At 47.2% G+C, this 19,178-nt stretch overlaps 1 protein-coding gene across 2 annotated transcripts in view; it reads right to left on the bottom strand.

The window, feature by feature from the left end:
• LOC137423506 (uncharacterized) overlaps window positions 1-19,178 on the bottom strand; it is a 133,779-nt gene that overhangs the window by 98,415 nt on the left and 16,186 nt on the right. For both annotated transcript variants that reach the window (XM_078771327.1, XM_078771333.1), the window contains exons 2-4: window positions 5,249-5,410; window positions 2,342-2,645; window positions 2,075-2,187 (exon numbers count right to left, since the gene is read on the bottom strand). In XM_078771327.1, the coding sequence (XP_078627453.1) occupies window positions 2,075-2,187; window positions 2,342-2,645; window positions 5,249-5,410 (579 nt within the window). The remainder of the gene's footprint in view (window positions 1-2,074; window positions 2,188-2,341; window positions 2,646-5,248; window positions 5,411-19,178) is intronic.

The following is a 19,178-nucleotide window of genomic DNA, read 5'->3' as shown; positions in this document are numbered from 1 at the left end:
GGAGAATGTTCGGAGAGCACTTGGATTCGGAGGAGGGTCAGAAAGCAGTATTCAGGATTGCAAAGCACATAGCGAAAGAGAGGTGTGATGTGATGGGGGTGAGTTGCTTGAAGGATGAAGTGGTACAAATCGTTGTCGACCCAGATGGAATTAAAGGAAGATGGAAAAGATATATGGAAATGCTGTTGAATACGGAGAGTGGATGGGATGGCAACATAGAGAGTAACCCAGTTTTAGGACCGGCAGAGAAGATAACTGAGAAGGAGGTTGAGGAAGCGATAAAAGCAATGAAGAGTGGAAAAGCAGGAGGGCCGACGGGAGTTGTGGGAGATGTGTTGAGGGCGGCAGGGGGTTGGGGTGTGCGGAGAGTGACAGAGATCTGTAATCTGGTGGTGAAAGAAGGCCGCATTCCAGTGGATTGGGAACTGAGTACCCTCGTCCCTCTATACAAGGGGAAAGGTGACCCTCTGGAGTGTGGCTCGTACCGAGCGATAAAGTTATTGGAGCATGGAATGAAGGTATTGGAGGGGGTGTTGGAGAGGAGGATGGAGAAGAGGGTGAGGATCGCCGAAATGCAGTTTTGATTTATGCCAGGAAGAGGAACGACAGATGCGCTTTTCATTGTGAGGCAGTTGCAGGAGAAGTACATGGATAAGAGGAAGAAGTTGTTTTTTGGGTTTGTTGATCTGGAGAAAGCATTCGATAGGGTTCCACGCAAAGTATTGACATGGGCATTGAGGAAGTTAGGAGTGGAGGAATGGTTGATCAGAGTAGTGATGGCAATGTACAAAAGAGCGCGCACAGCTGTAAGGACGAAGGACGGGAACAGTGGTGAGTTTGAGGTGAAGGTGGGAGTGCATCAGGGGTCGGTACTAAGTCCACTACTATTTGTAGCTGTGATGGAGGTGCTGGCTCAGAACGTAAAGGAGGGTTTACCGTGGGAGTTGTTGTATGCAGATGATCTGGTGTTGATTGCGGAAAGTATGGATGGACTGAAGGAAAAGATGAACAAGTGGAAGGAATGAAGGAGACAAAAGGTCTGAAGGTGAATATCGGAAAGACGGAGGTGATGGCAAGTGGTAAAGCATGTGGTGAGGTGGAAAGAACTGGGAAGTGGCCGTGTGCTGTGTGCAGGAAGGGTGTCGGAGTGAACTCCATTCAATGTACAATGTGCGCTGAGTGGGTTCATCAAAAATGTAGTGGTCTGAGAGGGTCATTTACCAGTGTGGCAGCTACATTCAAATGTAAGGTGTGCACTGAGGGAGCTGCAGATGGAGGAAATGTTGAGTTGGATCTTGGAGACGGCGTGAAGCTGGAAGGTGTGAAAACATTTTGCTACCTCGGAGACATGCTGAATGGAGAAGGTGGATCAGACTCGGCAACGGTTGCTCGAGTGAGATGTGCATGGAAGAAGTTTCGGGAACTGAGTGGCGTGCTGATGAGGAGGAGAGTGTCGCTGAAGCTGAAGGGAAAGGTGTATGCTGCATGTGTGAGAAGTGTTATGATTTATGGGAGCGAGACATGGGTAATGAACGTCGAGCAGCAACGAAGGCTGGAAAGGGTGGAAATGCGAATGGTTCGATGGATGTGCGGAGTATCGTTGAGAGAGAGGAAGACATGATGAATTGTGAAAGATGATGGGAATATTGCCTGTGATTGATGCTGTGAAGAGGAACAGGTTGAGATGGTTTGTTCATGTGTTGAGGAAGGATGAAAGTGACTGGTTGAGAAGAGTGATGGAAGTTAATGTAGAAGGAAGTAGAGGACGGGGAAGACCGAGAAAGACTTGGCTAAAGATGGTGGAAGAAGAAATGCGGGCAAGAGGGTTAACAAGGAGAGATGCAGAAAATAGGGCAAAATGGAGAAGATTGTCATGGGGACCGCAAGGCTAACCCCCGCTCTAGCAGGGAAAATGGCCTTAAAATGCATGTTGTTGTTGTTGTTGTTGTTGTATCCCAGTACCACGGGGAAAGTTAGGCTTACAAAATAAAGCTCAAAATATGAAATAAATTGCTTTTCCATGACTAAGTAAACATGGGAAGTGGTAGCGTGGTGAGGTGATGAGTGCCATTACATCTCTTGCTGCTGTGTGCCAGTACAGATGTGAGTGGCAAGCTGAGAGTCGCTCTCTATGGAGAAAAGCGCAGGAATCCGGCACAAGTAGCGCATCACTCCGGAACTCGCCTACTGCAGAACAGTGGTACGTGACAAAAAAGTCAAGGAACGGGTACAAAGGATGCTCAAATATTAGAAAATTTATTATTACAATAAAAGTTTATGTCTACATAGCTGGAAGATGTGGATTCAAACTCCCTGGTTATAGAATGTTGTACATACATACCTAGACAACGGAATGGAACAGCCAGCTGTGTTTTGTCACTGCACAGAGTCAGTGGGATCCTTTGCTTTGGTCTTGGTTTTCTTCCCTCCAACGTTGTCGTCGCTTTTGCCGATTCTACCTCTCTATCTTTGTCCAGGCTTGTGCTCTTTGCTCCCATATCCTTGGACCTCTCCCTGTCCCGCCTTCCACTGTTGTTCTCCTTGAAATTCTTGCCATCTCTTTCTCGTTCTCTGTGGCACCACGATGGCACAGCTTCCGGCTCATTTGCCTCAACAACGTTTGAGATCGAAAGGTGTGGATATGCCTGGAGGAAAGCAATTGTTTTGTGACAATGTTAGCAGAACAAGATATCAATAGCATTCGTCAATACAGTGTTCTCCATAAAAGATGGTGGTCGGCGATTTACATAACCTCCCAAACAGCGCACTGCTGGCTACTTTTCCTGATAAAAAGTTTTTAAAATATATTTTACTTATTGTTTGGAAAAAATAGTACAACTTCATGAGCTATGATTCATGTCTGTGGTTTAAAAAAAATTATTTATTGCAATATAGTAAACAATTCAATGGCAACCTGCCAGCTTAAAATGGAAATCTCCCACTTTACTGTGGATCATACTGTGCAGCACAACTTGGTTCTATGTTGGAGTTTGAAATGACGTTATGATGAAGGATGCCAAATGCTGGCTCTCAGGCAGTATTCCAGGATGCTTTAGATTGCTTCCATTGGGGATATGTCACAGCTCTGGACTAGGAACTCGAGTTGGCCTGAACCCAGTTGCGAACAGACATAGCAGTGTGGCACAGTGCCATACTTTCCTAACAAACATAGCAGTATGCTACGTTGCTGGTCGACAGAAGAATCATAACAATTGCAGAGAATCAAAGCCAGAAATTTCAGTGTTGTCAAAATGGCACAATACAAATGTTGCTGCAACACAAGCTGCTTCACAGTGTCGTCTGCATGTCGTCATGGCCACAGGGTGAGAGGGAGTATTTCAGGTTTCGGTGTGCTGTCCCTAGAATTTGCTCACATGTAAGTGCTAATGGGAGTACAGTATACCATTTCTTTTGAATGCATTGAGAAGTACTGCTTCAAATACGACACTGAACAATGTTGGAGAAATTAAGCTCCAATAACACATCCCCCCGTGATAGCAGAGCACTGCCTGCACAGAAGAGCAAAAGACATGGCCGGGGTGTTTGCAGTTATTGTCAGTTCTAGTGCCACTTGGATGATCCTTCACGGCCTCCTTCTATGTATTCTGGTTGCCAAGCACAATTTTGTTGGTGAGCTGGGATATTTTTGGTGCATACTTGTATTCAGCGGATTTTGAATCTTTGAGGGGTCTTGATTGATAATCCAGTGAGTGCCACTTTGCCACCCTTGGGGAATTTGAGAGATCCAAGATGGCCACCAAGATGGCCACCATTCAACCGTAAATATTGAAAGACAGGTATATAAGAATAAATATTGAGTACTTAAAACAAATAAGTTTTAAGCTTAAACAAATAAGTTTTAAGCTTAAACAAATAAGTTTTAAGCTTTAAGTTTTAAGCTCCCCCCTCCAAGTCTTTAAAACAGCTGTTCACCACCATCTCTTATCTTCCCCCATCCACAACCTTGATCTTTTCTACCCCCGCTAATTTTCACCCCAGATACACTTTTTTTTTTTGAAATTCCGACTTCTTTCCTGGAAGTCCTTGCAGTGTTCATATGTTTGAAACCTCTACCACCTCCCCCCAAGCCCTCCGCCTCCCACATTTCTCTCGGTGTCTTGCTCTCAAATGTTGTGTTTGTGTCCTTCCCCCTCTTTCCCCATCTTGTGTTCCGCTCCCCTTATTTTGTGTTTTATGTGTCGGTTGAATTTTTGTGTGATTAATGTTAGCTCTTTCACGAGCCTCGATCTTGTATACAAAAAAAAATAAAAAAATAAAAAATAAGCTATATGTTTTTCAGGTCAAATAAGTCCGTTTTTATACTGTCATGTTGGATGCTTCCCAATGTGGGAATCCATGATGGCCACCGGTTTAAATTCCAGTTACCATCAAGGAGATGGGGGGAAAAAAACTTTTTTGCTGCAGATCTGTAGTATTTTGATGAAAGTAGTCTTTTTCCTCTTTCGTTTGCAGCACAAAGCTGTGGGATAGCATCATTGGCTGAGGGTGAAGCTGTGCCGCAGGCAAGCAGGAATTTGTAACTTGGCCATGGTGACGGCCATAGCTCATTGACTCTTTGCGAAGGACACCGTGGGATCTTTAGTTCAAAACCATCCGAGATGAAACGGTCTGCTTGATGCACAACATACTCAATGGCCACAACATCCATCCCTTTCATCACGAGCATGGGCTGGCGGGATAACTTAGAGGTATATGTACACTCACCTCTGAGCTGTCTATCCTGGGTTTGAATGTTAGCCCAGCTAGAAACCGTCATCCTGGGTGTCACAGGCAGGGTAATTCATCAATTTGTGCTGTCCATCGGATGGACGATAACCTTGGTGTACTATCTGGCCGCATTACTTAGCGTATGTTAAAGATCCCACGGTGTCATCACGGATGATTAGGTGAGCTATCGCTGGCACTCTGGGAAAATTTACAATTCCTGCTCCAACCTCCAAGCGATACTGCATTATGAGGCCAGCTGTCTTCCTGCAATAACTGATGCTAATCTTCTGTCTTATTATATAAAGAATATTAAGTTTTTGGGTTTTTTTTATACAGACGAAGTACGTTAATCGTTTCGACTTGAGCGACAGTGGAGGAGAATGGTTTTCAAAACAAGGCAATGATAAGCAAGGAGTCAAACATATAACAATTTAGCAAACTGAAGGTAACAAAAGCCAAAGTAATGCAATTGCTAAGAAAAATAATAAAGGGTAACTCATGATAACCAACGGCATCTCACCTGGCGACAGTAATCTAACACCTGTTGCTTTCCATGTTGGCATTTCGTATCCGATTTGCTGAAAGAGTGATGATGGGGCCATGGTTGGCCAATCCAGTGACCCGTCATCAAGTCCACATGACGAGGGGGAGCATGGCAAGATAATAGTACGCGAGGCTCGTCCTGCAGAAAACAAAGTATCTTGAGTTTACTCGTGAACTTTGGAGCATTGAGAAACACATACCAGGAATTAAAATTAAATTAGACTGTGGAGATGTGGGCATACAGACATGTGTGTGGAGACATGTGGGCGTGGAGACATGTCGGTGTTGAGACATGTGGGCGTGGAGATATGGGGGTGTGGAGATATAGGCATGGAAATGTGGGCATAGAGACATGTGTGTGGAGACATGTGGGCGTGGAGATATGGGGGTGTGGAGATATGGGGACATGGGGACATGTGTGCGTGGAGACATGTGGGCGTGGAGATATGGGGGTGTGGAGATATGTGGACGTGGGGACATGTGTACATGGAGACATGTCGGTGTGGGCATGGAGATATGGGGGTGTGGAGATATGTCGGTGTGGAGACATGTGGGCGTGGAGATATGGGGGTGTGGAGATATGTGGACGTGGGGACATGTGTACGTGGGGACATGTGTGTGTGGAGACATGTGGGCGTGGAGATATGGGGGTGTGGAGATATGTGGGCGTGGAGATATGGGGGTGTGGAGATATGTGGGCATGGAGACATGTGGACGTGGAGACATGTCAGTGTGGAGACATGTGGGCGTGGAGATATGGGGGTGTGGAGATATGTGGGTGTGGAAACATGTGGGCGTGGAGATATGGGGGTGTGGAGATATGTCGGTGTGGAGACATGTGGGCGTGGAGATATGGGGGTGTGGAGATATGTGGACGTGGGGACATGTGTACGTGGGGACATGTGTGTGTGGAGACATGTGGGCGTGGAGATATGGGGGTGTGGAGATATGTCGGTGTGGAGACATGTGGGCGTGGAGATATGGGGGTGTGGAGATATGTGGGCATGGAGACATGTGGACGTGGAGACATGTCAGTGTGGAGACATGTGGGCGTGGAGATATGGGGGTGTGGAGATATGTGGGTGTGGAAACATGTGGGCGTGGAGATATGTGGGTGTGGAGACATGTGGGTGTGGAGATGTGTGTGTGGGGACATGTGTGCGTGGTGACATGTTGGTGTGGAGACATGTGGGCGTGGAGATATGGGGGTGTGGAGATATGTGGGCGTGGAGATGTGTGCATGGAGACGTGTGAGTGTGGAGACGTGTGCATGGAGACATGTGAGCATGGAGACATGTGAGCGTGGAGACATGTGAGCATGGAGACATGTGGGTGTGGAGACATGTGGGTGTGGAGACATGTGGGCGTGGAGACATGTGGGCGTGGAGACATGTGAGCATTGAGACATGTGTGACTTGAGACGTGTGCGTGGAGATATGCGAGCGTGGATATGTGGGCCTGGAGACATGTGGGCGTGGAGACATGTGGGCGTGGAGACATGTGAGCATGGAGACATGTGAGTTTGGAGACATGTGAGTGTGGAGACGTGTGCATGGAGACATGTGAGTGTGGAGACATGTGAGCGTGGAGACATGTGTGCGTGGAGACATGTGTGCGTGGAGACATGTGGGCGTGGAGATATGTGGGCGTGGAGACGTGTGTACATGGAGGCATGTGGGCATTGAGACATGTGTGACTTGAGACGTGTGCGTGGAGATATGCGAGCGTGGATATGTGGGCCTGGAGACATGTGGGCGTGGAGACATGTGGGTGTGTAGATATGTGGGCGTGGAGACATGTGGGTGTGGAGATACGTGGGCGTGGCAAGGTGGGTGCACATCCTTTCAAAAGGTTAAACACATTTGGGAGGAAATATTAATGATTTTGTCATATCATTAACAAAATTACTTACACTCGTGGTTTTTATTTAAAAAAAGGGAACTCATGATATGGGATAGGAGGGTTAGGGAAGGTCTCCAGGACGGGGGAGAAAAATATCAGGGTTAGAGGAAAGTCAGAATAAGGAGGTTGTGAGGGAGAAGGGGGAATTTTAAAGGGCAGAGAGAAGTATGAATGACCAGCAGAGTTACCCTTGTGTTCCCCGGAAAATAAATAGGCATTCACGCAATTTAGATTTGATATTCTGTTTCTTATACCCTTCTATTAAGTAACACAATGTTCTTTGTGATCTTTTTATAGTCAGAGGAAGCCACGCCCTTTGGGCACGCCCCGCTGCCACACCCCTTGGCCACGCCCCTAATCTAAATCTGATGCACCCATGTTTTTTGTCGTGGAAGGTTACCCCCATGGACCCCCCTCTTCCCCCTCTTCCCTCTCTAAGTCACTTGCTTAGGCTGTCCATGAGGCACAACCGAACAAACAGACGTTCACAAATAGGGATTTAGATATGGGGGAAGGAGGGATTGGGTTGGTGGGGAGGGAGGTGTGGAGGGGGGTGATTGAGGTGTGAAAAATTGTATAATTTTCCATGAGTACACCTTTGTACTTGGCTCCTCAGAAAGCTCACGCTGTTTATTGCAACAAAGAAACATATTATACCTTGTTCAAATCCAAATGCTGATTACAAAAGATGTGGATGCAGACAGGAAGAGCTGAACATTGACATTCAGGTAAGTAGGGCAGCAGGTTGCCAATTATATTTAAATGTTATTCTTCTGAAAACTGGTTGCATTTCTATATTTGCAGAGGTTTTCTAATTGAAGCGAAAACATATTGCAGGCAAGATTGTATATTTCGCCTAAAAATTGGAAAAACAGATTTTCTTTTCAAAGCTCGTATGGAGTGGAGGGATGAAAGCTGATGAATCTGATTACACTGGTTACAGTTGATTGAAATTTTACTCGTGATACCCGTAGAGAAATCCACGTTTGACAACATACAAGTTAAAGGGAAAAGGTGAGTGCACTAAATATGTGACAAAAAGTACAAACAAGAGCAATGCTCACTCAGAAGTATGTCAAGGTAAAGTTGTGGTAAAAGGGGGAATGAGGTATCACCACCCACACCCCCCTTCCCACACCTCCTCCGCCCAAGCCCTCTCCCTCCCACAGATCTCCCGATGTCCCTGCTCTCAAATGTTGTACTTGTGTGCTTCCCCCTCTTTCCCCATGTTGTCTCCCGCTCCCTTTATTTCGTCTCGTGTCGGTTTTTATTTAATTTTTGTCATTAATGTTAGCTCTCACATGAGCCTCGATCTTGTATACATAAATAAATGAATGAATGAAGAATGAATGAATGAATAAATAAATAAATAAATAAATAAAATAAAAAATAAATAAATAAATAAATAAATCAGAAAGTAACAATGGTCAGAGATTTCATTGCGAGTTTTGATTTGAGGCGGTGTATGCGTTCTTGCCAGGCTGAAGAGTTAGATGGGCCGCACACACAAAATAAACAAATGAAATTAAAAGTGTTTGTCGTTAAAGAGGTTAATTTTTTTTTAATACAGTTGTAGATAAAAAAAAATTCAGAAGTTTACTGCCGTTGATGTAATGTCTTTTACATCGTCTTATTTAACACGTTACATTAGCTCTTCACACCTGTTGTTTGTGGCATTTATGAGTTCCCTAAAAACAGGAAGTTTCCTGTTTTGAATGATTTTCAATTCTGTTTGACTACAAGACAGGCAGACTGACTATAATAACCATCTGACTCCACTCTGCGCATGCGCGATTGAAACAACTTCAGTACAAAGACTTTCTTTTCTCCCGCCTCTGGAACAAACTCCCTCACTCTATTCAATCCCACTCATCCCTCGAGGTCTTCAAAACAGCTGTTCACCACCATCTCTTATCTTCCCCCATCCAAAACCTTGATCTTTTCTACCCCCGGTAATTCACCCCAGATCCACTTTTCTGAAATACCGACTTCTTTCCTGGAAGTCCTTGGTTTGTCCATGTGTTTTTTTTACCTCTCGCACCCCCCACCCCCCGCCTCCCATGCCTCCTCCCCCCAAGCCCTCTCCCTCCCACAGATGTCCCGATGTCCCTGCTCTCAAATGTTGTACTCGTGTGCTTCCCTCACTCTCCCCATCTTGTCTCCCGCTCCCTTTATTGTATGTTTTGTGTGTCCGTTTTTTTTTTTGGTGATTGATGTTCGGTTTTACACGAGCCTCGATCTTGTATACAAAACAAACAAACAAACAAAAAAAGTACCGGTACTGCTAAACTACAGGTTCGCTCTCCGATTTGTGTTCAAAAGAAAACATTCAATTACAAATGAAGTTGTTCCTCAATCATAAACTGACACTTGTAGACAGGACAGACAAAAATATTGGACTGAGACGAACCAATTGCTTAACCGTGCTTATTGCTTCGCATGCGTTGGGTAAAAGGCGGAGGGGAGCTGTGGTGTGGGGTGGGGGTGTCCATGTGTCTTTAAAGCACCAAAGGTAAGCACCAGTCATAGAAATAATTAGATGTGTTGCGACATAAATGTTGAATTTTTTTTTTTTTTTTATGATTTAAAAATGAAGGTGTAAAAAAAAATTCAAGAAAGGTGGGATGGGAGGGATCCTCCAATAAGTACACAGACTACTACTACTACCTCTACCGCACTACTACTTTAATGTATCTATGATCTATGACCATATGTGAGGGAAGAAATAAAGTTTGACTTTCATAGGCCATGCCAAGAAACGGTGACATATTACATGGTACATGGATGATACAGGTTTACGGGCGGAATAGCAGTGGGCCATAACAGTTGTTGGTGTCTGTGGAGAAATCCACAGACAGTTAACAATTGTATTTTTATTCAGAATGAATGCGCGAGGTGAGATTACATGCTCGACGAGTGTTTTTCCTTTCAAAATGAATTCGGTGGTGAATCGTCGACAGATGATCCATCCTCCTATCCTATTGGTTACTGAGTGCTTCCTGTATCAACCAATGAGCATTGAGCTTATTACTCTGTCAATAAAATGGTGTTTTCTGTTATTGCTTCAATCTGTTTGTGTGTTTTCCCTGATATGAGCGAAACAAAAGGCTTTGGACGTCTTTGAAATGTCTCTTTTATTGTTGAAATGTTTACTATAGTGTAGGCTGTTATGTCATTTCGTGTTTTTTTTTTGTTAAAAGCAAAATTCCACTTGATTCCTTGTCTTTGGGGTGTCACATGTTCGAAAAAATAGGTTGTTAATTTTTTAAAACAGATTAAGGGTGTCAAATCCAAGATGGCCGCCAAAATATATAAATTCCATTAAAACTGGTATTCTGAACACAGTATGAGGTCCAAATTAATGATAATACCCATAATTTCAATACCAAGGAGTTCAAAAACAATTAATTTCAATATGGCAGTCAAATTCAAAATGGTGGAAAAATCCAAGATGGCCGCCACTTCTTAAATAACCACAGTACAAAAACTTAATGTTCTTGATAACACAAATTGTGAATGATGAAATAGGTCCATTTTGGTGGTAATGTCCACATAAGTAATGCTAGGCCGTTGGGGAAACATGTTACTGATTCGTTGAAATCGGTGGATGCCAGCCATAGTGAGAAATAGTGAGAAAATCCAATATGGCTACCACTGTTTTACACAAAGGTCCACATTGCTATAACAATGATAGCGTAATGTAATTTCCTGTTTGACCATATTTAAATATTCCTGTCTCACAATCATCCGTTTTACCTTACAAGTCCTCGTGTTCATCTCCCACAATGTTCTGAGCTGATTGTTCATTGTTGCTACAGCCGTAGTTCAAACAGCTACAGACCTCTGTGCATGGGAGTTTATTGCTGTGGCAACTACAGGAGTTTCCTTTGCATCCTGATTTGCAGCCACATTTTACCAGCTTAGTCACGGCCTCTGGTGCTGGAGGGTTCAAACACATCACCGGAAGAAATCTATTTTCCTCTGACTTCCATCCGTAGTCAGTGGGAGAAGGGAGGGACGGTTGACTTTCGCATGCCTGCATCCATATCATTGCAATATAATGTGCTCGCAGAATGTGTGGTGTCAATGATCCAGAGGTTGGAGGCAGATTCTCTCCCTCGGCCTGTCGATTTGAGTACAAGAACCATCGTAGTGCATTTACTTTGGTGTGTGTTTTGGATCTGTACAACAAGCAAACGAACCTTTCCAGTTGGTCAATTGCGTTTGGAGAGGGTGTAGCAGCAGATTTGCCAAGTGAAGCAAGTGAATCCAGTATCATATCATCGCAGGACATGAACACCTTCATACACCAGTCCTTTGTCCTGCCGGCGAACCTGCCACACATATCTGACCTGCCTTTGTTACCTTTTCATCAATTACTTTCTTGGTAAGAAGGTTACACAGGTCACTCTCATCGGTTACGAATGGGTCTCCATGAACAACAAATACCTCTGTCAATCTAGCGGATTTTCTCATTACTCGGGTGGACTTTCCCCCTGTGATCTCGTGGTGTTGGTCTCTGGTATCAGCACCTTCCATGCCATATTCTCTTTGAAACTCCTCTACTAGATTAGACAAGTCAGGTGCAATCAGGAAGAAACGGTCAAGAGCTCTCTCAATTTGGGTTATTCCAGTAATGCCTCCAATGACCTTGAGTTTGCGGTTCTCCTGCTCAATTCCGTGATCTGGACCTATTGAAGTGAATGCAGCAATCCCCTTCGTCACACAGAAATTTCCTTTCAGGAGTTCTGCCCAGACATCTGGAAAAACTTGTTCTGTTTGCTGCATTGTTGACAGGTACAAAGGGAGCAAACGTGCGTAGTTCAGGTGGTCGTGAGCAAAGAAGTACTTGATAAGAGCTTCAGTGCTTTCCATATGCAGCAGCAGGTCCCGTTGTCTGGTAGCTCTAATATACTGAAGGATAGTTTCAAACTGCCTCAAGTAGTTACGGATGTAGTGTTGAATTGGTGCTGGATTGCTTTCAAACTGTCCCAACTTTGTGAGGATATCTCTAGATTCGAACATGGTCATGGTTTCTCTGACGGCATCTCTGAGGTTTTGACGGTTGCCTGTGTTCATGCTGATATCTTTCTGATATGCTTTTTCCAAATCAATGGAGGCTTCACTTAGGAACACTTTCTCTTCTGGTGCTTTTGTTAGGAACCTGTCAAAGTAGAGATGGTATAGAGCAAGCAATGTTACAGTATGTGCTTCTAGGGACCTGTAGAGATGTTTTCCATTTAGGATTTGCGTTACGGTTGTTGGAGAATATAGTCCAGCTTCGACCCAAACCTGGTCAATGCCGCTTCCTTCCACGTATTTGCCTAATGCCGCCAAAGCCCAGAAGACTACGTGCAACTCACCAGGCCGAAACAGGAACTGCTTCTTCATTTCATCTCTTTCCACCCATAGTTTCATTGCCATATCATAGAGTTGGAGATCAAGTGTCATCACTGTTATTTTGTCTTTTCCAAGAACCTGAGTTGTCATATTATGTGCTCTCATCAGACCAGTATAAAGGGTTCCATAGTCTGTAGGTGGTGATCGTATCAGTGGTGGAACTAAAGAGACATTGGTTCGGCTCGCTGAAGAAGACAGCAGGGAGTTAAAAGCACCCCATGTTCCTTGAGACTTTGATTTTGCTTGTGTTGCTTGTGTTTGATCTTCAACTGTATCGAGATGTGTTTCTGGAGTCTCGTTTCGTGCTTGAGGTTCGTCATCTCTTTCCCTGAGTTGTGTTTCTGACGAAGTGGTTTGTGATTGCGTTTCATCGCTATGTTCCTCGAGATCTAAACAGCCAATTATCCATGCCATATCGGTCTTCTTGCTCATATCTGTGATGGGATGAGAGCTGCTTAGCTTGCACGGAAACTGCTTCTTTATAATCTCCGGCTTCTTGCATGTGTGATACTCACATTCTACGGCATCAACCAATGTTTGAGAACTTGATGTACGGTCAATTTCGACTTTGGGCAACATTGCTGGCTTGTTGTGGTCTGTGGACTGGTAAACAGCTATTGGTGTTCCATGGAGCGTGTTCATACCGCAAGGCGTGGCTTCCAGAAAGTCAATGTTATCTAAGGCATACCAAACAAATGTATCCTTAACTAGCCAAGGTGGTAGGCAAAGTCCACCTACTGAATCCATTTGCTTTCTGACAGTATTGGCGATGCCAGTCTCAATTTCCATAACTTTGGAATAACTGATGCCAATGTCAAGCTGTTCCAACTTTGATACAAGGGTCTTCGATCTTGTATTCTTGTGCACGTCTAAGGCCAAGCCCACTGAAAGAGGAGTTTCGCAGAGGTTTCTGAAGTCACTCCCTAAGTGTTTTGGTGTAAACGACACCTGTCTGTCAGATTTGTAAGCTTGAACAAAGTGCTGTGCTAAAACGGAGGCACTTTGATCTACAGATGTTCTCCTCCTTTCAGTTTGAATTGGTCTTGGTCCCTGGATGGCATGTTTGCAAAATGTGTACAACAGTGGAGGTGGTTCATAGTCTTGAAATGTCCCACGGAACTTCCAGTTGGGTGAATTGGCAATATCTCGTCTTACTATTGTGGCTGCTTTCAACAGAATCTTCAATTCTCCTGTGAGATCTTCTGTCTCTAGGGCAGTTGACAGAGCTGCTTCTTTTACTTTAGTTGGAAGAACTTGTTCAGGTTTAGTCTTGTCTGGTGGTCTGTTGAAGTGCACATCAGGAATGTTATCCAGAATCAGCTGCTTTAGGAACGGTTTGTACATTTGTTTGGAAGTTAAGGGCACTCCGTTTCCTTCTAATATGTTGATGTAAGTTGTTTGAATATCATTCATGTTCAAAGCAGTTTCTCTAGTTTTCAGTTCATTTGCTATTACTTCAAGTATCTCAAGGTCAGATATGGCTTGGCCAAATTTGTTTGCTGATCTGGGTTCCTTCGCTCTTGCAATGTCCCTCTTTGCTTTTACAAAGCAAGGTAGATGATATCTGATATCATAAGCAACTGCTGCTAGGGGATCAGTTGCTGCAATAACATTACTTAGCCTTGCCTTCAGATTTACATCATTTGTGTTTCGGCCAATTTCCATAAACTGGGATCCCATATTCTTGGTTGCAACATCATGGAGCTTGACTCTTGTGTCTTCAGCACACAGAACACATTTGATGTTGTCAGTATATTTTTCTCTTCTACCTCTCACCATTGAATTTGAATTTGAATTTGACTGCCATATTGAAATTAATTGTTTTTGAACTCCTTGGTATTGAAATTATGGGTATTATCATTAATTTGGACCTCATACTGTGTTCAGAATACCAGTTTTAATGGAATTTATATATTTTGGCGGCCATCTTGGATTTGACACCCTTAATCCGTTTAAAAAAATTAACAACCTATTTTTTCGAACATGTGACACCCCAAAGACAAGGAATCAAGTGGAATTTTGCTTTTAACAAAAAAAAAACACGACAGCCATTTTTAAGACATAGCAGCCTACACTAATAAAATAATGTACCTATGTCAGTATTAGGAAGTACAACAGACATGACATGAGACACGCAAAGATCTATAACTATAAATGGTCTGTCTGTGTGTCCTCCACATTATATGTACTAGGGCATGCCCGTACTATATATAAGCTAGGACGTGCCCGTACGTGGGTGCCCGTTCCTTGCCAAAAAAAAAAAAAAAAAAAATTTGTGTAGGGGTGTGTGTGTGTAAACATCCTAGGGCGTGCCCGTACGTGGGTGCAAAAAAACATGCGTGCAAACAACAACAACAAAAAAAAACTTTGCAACCACATGGCAGTAACGACCACAGAACCCCCCCCTCTATTTACATGAATGGTTTGGTCCATTCGCAACGACCACAGAACCCCCCCCCCTCTATTTACATGAAATGGTTTGGTCCAAAGCGAACGGCTTGCGGTGTTTGGTAAAAAAATCGCCATAGCTCGGTAAGTACTTGTCCGATTAATATGAAACCTTGAAAAGGCACATCCTCGGGTCCCCAGCAATATACCTGGCAAGTTTAAAGTATATCGGACCCGTGGTTGTCGAGAAACAGCGGTCACAGACAAACATACACACATACACACATACACACATACACACAGAGATTAATGGAATTATAGATAGACTAGGGCATGCCCGTACTATATATAAGCTAGGACGTGCCCGTACTATATATTAGCTAGGACGTGCCCGTACGTGGGTGCCCGTTCCTTGCCCAAAAAAAAAAAAAAAAAAAATTTGTGTAGGGGTGTGTGTGTGTAAACATCCTAGGGCGTGCCCGTACGTGGGTGCAAAAAAACATGCGTGCAAACAACAACAACAAAAAAAAACTTTGAAACCACGTGGCAGTAACGACCACAGAACCCCCCCCCCCCTCTATTTACATGAATGGTTTGGTCCATTCGCAACGACCACAGAAACCCCCCCTCTATTTACATGCAATGGTTTGGTCCAAAGCGAACGGCTTGCAGTGTTTGGTAAAGAAATCGCCATAGCTCGGTAAGTACTTGTCCGATTAATATGAAACCTTGAAAAGGCACATCCTCGGGTCCCCAGCAATATACCTGGCAAGTTTAAAGTATATCGGACCCGTGGTTGTCGAGAAACAGCGGTCACAGACAAACATACACACATACACACATACACACATACACACATACACACATACAAACACACATACACACAGAGATTAATGGAATTATAGATAGACTAGGGCATGCCCGTACTATATATAAGCTAGGACGTGCCCGTACGTGGGTGCCCGTTCCTTGCCAAAAAAAAAAAAAAAAAAAAATTTGTGTAGGGGTGTGTGTGTGTAAACATCCTAGGGCGTGCCCGTACGTGGGTGCAAAAAAACATGCGTGCAAACAACAACAACAAAAAAAAACTTTGAAACCACGTGGCAGTAACGACCACAGAACCCCCCCCCCCTCTATTTACATGAATGGTTTGGTCCATTCGCAACGACCACAGAACCCCCCCCCTCTATTTACATGCAATGGTTTGGTCCAAAGCGAACGGCTTGCACTATTGCAGTGTTTGGTAAAGAAATCGCCATAGCTCGGTAAGTACTTCTCCGATTAATATGAAACCTTGAAAAGGCACATCCTCGGGTCCCCAGCAATATACCTGGCAAGTTTAAAGTATATCGGACCGGTAGTTGTCGAGAAACAGCGGTCACAGACAAACATACACACATACACACATACACACATACACACATACACACATACAAACACACATACACACAGAGATTAATGGAATTATAGATAGATAAATGGTCCTCTACTCTCCTACTCCTCGGGTTGGATTTGGACCAAATTTGTGAGATGTAAAAGGTTGTCCTGGCCAGGTTTTCGCAAGGTTAGCGGCTCCTTCGGCCACTGGGAAACCCCTGGAAACACCTGGGGAAAATGACGGGGGTGAAGTGTGGTGCTGCGCACACAACTTGCTTGCCAAAGAGGTAGGCCACAACGCGTTTATTAAAACCAAAAGAGTCTTTATTACGAAAGCTCGAACTGCAGCACTGGGCGGGCTCGAGCTTAGAGCCCGCATATATGAGCCGAGGCAACGCCTAGTCCCCGGGCGTGGCCGCTCGGTCGAAGGGCGGGGCATGTGCCATCGGTCCCCGCCTGGGCGCTCGCGCCACCCACTGGTGCACGGAATTATTGCCCCATGTGCCCGCCACACGCGCCCCCCCAGAATTACCGCGCACCTGAAGGGTGAGTTTGCGGGGGAAGCCGGATGACCCGGCCGAAACGCCCCCTGGCGATGGGTGCAGGGCTGGGGGGCAGCGGGCCGGTGGGGCTGAGGGGTGCCAGGGGTCCGACCACCGGGGGGTGGCCTTGACGTGAAGGCAGAGCTGCTGGCGGGGGTGCCGGGGGTCCGACCGTCGGGGGGCGGCCTCAACACGGAGGCAGTGCTGCCGGCGGGGGGTGGTCCGGATCGAGGTGGGCCGGCTTGAGGCATTCCACGGAAATGCGATCCGCGGCACCGCCGATGTCGACCGTGAAAAACTTGTCACCGGTCTTCAGCACGCGGAAGGGCCCGTCGTACGGGGGCCGTAGCGGTGCCCGGTGGGCATCGTGCCGGATGAACACGTACTTTGCCGTGCGAAGCTCCGGGGCAACGTGGGACGGCGGGCAACCGTGGTGTGCCGTTGGCACCGGGGCGAACCTCCGGGCGGTCTCCTGAAGGGCGGAGCGCTGTTGCGCCGCGGACCAAGGAGCCGTGGAGTCGGGGATAAATTCACCCGGTACCCGCAGTGGTTGCCCGCAGACCAGCTACGCAGAGGACGCGCGCAGGTCGCCCTTGGGCACCGTCCTGAGGCCCAGCAGGACCCAGGGGAGCCTGTCGACCCAGCCGCCGTCGCGGAGGCTGGCCCGGGGCGCGGCCTTCATGGAGCGATGAAAGCGCTCGCACAGGCCATTGGCCTAGGGGTGGTAGGCCGTGGTGTGGTGTAGCTTCACCCTGAGTCCTTGCGCCACCGCGGCCCAGAGCTCCGAGGTGAACTGGGGGCCGCGGTCGGACGAGATGTCCGAGGGGGCACCGAACCGGGCAACCCAAGTGGGGATAAAGGCTTGCGCCACCTCAGCCACAGACGTCGCCGCCAATGGGACGGCCTCCGGCCACCGCGTGGTGCGGTCGACCATGGTGAGGAGGTGGGTGAACCCTCGTGAGGGGGGCAGAGGTCCCACCAAGTCGACGTGCACGTGGTCGAACCGCCGCTCGGGCACCGTAAATGGGGCCAACGGTGCCTGGGTGTGGCGGTGGACCTTTGCGCGCTGGCACGCGAGGCACGTCCTGGCCCAGTCGCGGACGTCCTTCCTGAGGCCATGCCAGACGAACTTCGCCCCGACGAGCTTCTGGGATGCCTTCGCGCCAGGGTGGGACAGGCCGTGGATGGCGTCGAACACTGGGCGCTGCCAGCCAGCGGGCACGATAGGGCGAGGCCGGCCGAGGGAGACGTCGCATAGGAGGGCCGTGCCTGCGGTGTCGAACGGCACCTCGGTGACGCGGAGGCCCGTGACGGCAGTCCGCAAGGCCTGCATGCTGGGGTCGTCGGTCTGGGCCTCCGCCATCCTGGCATAGTCGACCCCGAGGTGGACCGCGTGCACGACGGACCGGGAAAGGCAATCCGCCACTGGGTTGTCCTTACCCGCCACGTGATGGATGTCCGTCGTGTACTCGGACACGGCAGAGAGGTGGCGCTGCTGCCGTGCCAACCATGGCTCGGTGACCTTGGCCATCGTGAACACAAGGGGCTTGTGGTCAACGAAGGCCGTGAACGGGCGGCCCTCCAGCAGGTGGCGGAAGTGTCAGACCGGGAGCCCGAGCAGCTCGCGGTCGAAGGTGCTGTACCGGCGTTCGTGCGGGCGCAGCTGCCGGCTAAAAAACGCCAGCGGTTGCCAAGCACCACGCGCCCATTCCTCGTGCAGCGCGCCCACCGTGTAGTCCGACGCGTCGGTGGTGAGGGCGATCGGTGCATCGGGTGCCGGGTGCGCCAGCATGGTGGCGTTGGCCAGAGCCAGCTTGGCGCCCGCGAACGCCACGGCCATCGGCTCCGACCATGCGATGTCACCTGTGCCCGGCTTGCCCTGAAGGGCCTCGTGCAAGGGGCGGAGGAGATGGGCGACGTGGGGCACGAAGCGGTGGTAAAAGTTTACCATGCCCAGGAACTCCTGGAGCCCCTTGATCGTGCGGGGCTGCGGGAAATCCCTGACCGCCTCCACCTTGGCTGGTAAAGGGACGGCCCCATGCTCGGTGATGCGGTGCCCCAAGAAGTCGATGGTGGCGACACCGAAACGGCACTTGGCAGGGTTGATGATTAGGCCATGCTGGCCCAGGCATTCGAAAAGCGTGCGGATGTGGAGCAGGTGGTCCTCCCGGGACGCGCTCGCGACTAGGATGTCGTCCAGGTAGACAAACAGGAAAGGTAAGTCACGCAAGACACTATCCATAAGCCGCTGGAACGCCTGAGCCGCATTCTTCAACCCGAAGGGCATCCTGAGGAATT

This window comes from Myxine glutinosa, chromosome 1 (assembly GCF_964187855.1).
Source record: "Myxine glutinosa chromosome 1, kmMyxGlut1.1, whole genome shotgun sequence".
In the NCBI taxonomy this organism is placed as follows: domain Eukaryota; kingdom Metazoa; phylum Chordata; class Myxini; order Myxiniformes; family Myxinidae; genus Myxine; species Myxine glutinosa.
Note: the sequence above shows the minus strand (reverse complement) of the source record. Positions and strands in the feature narration are given on the sequence as shown.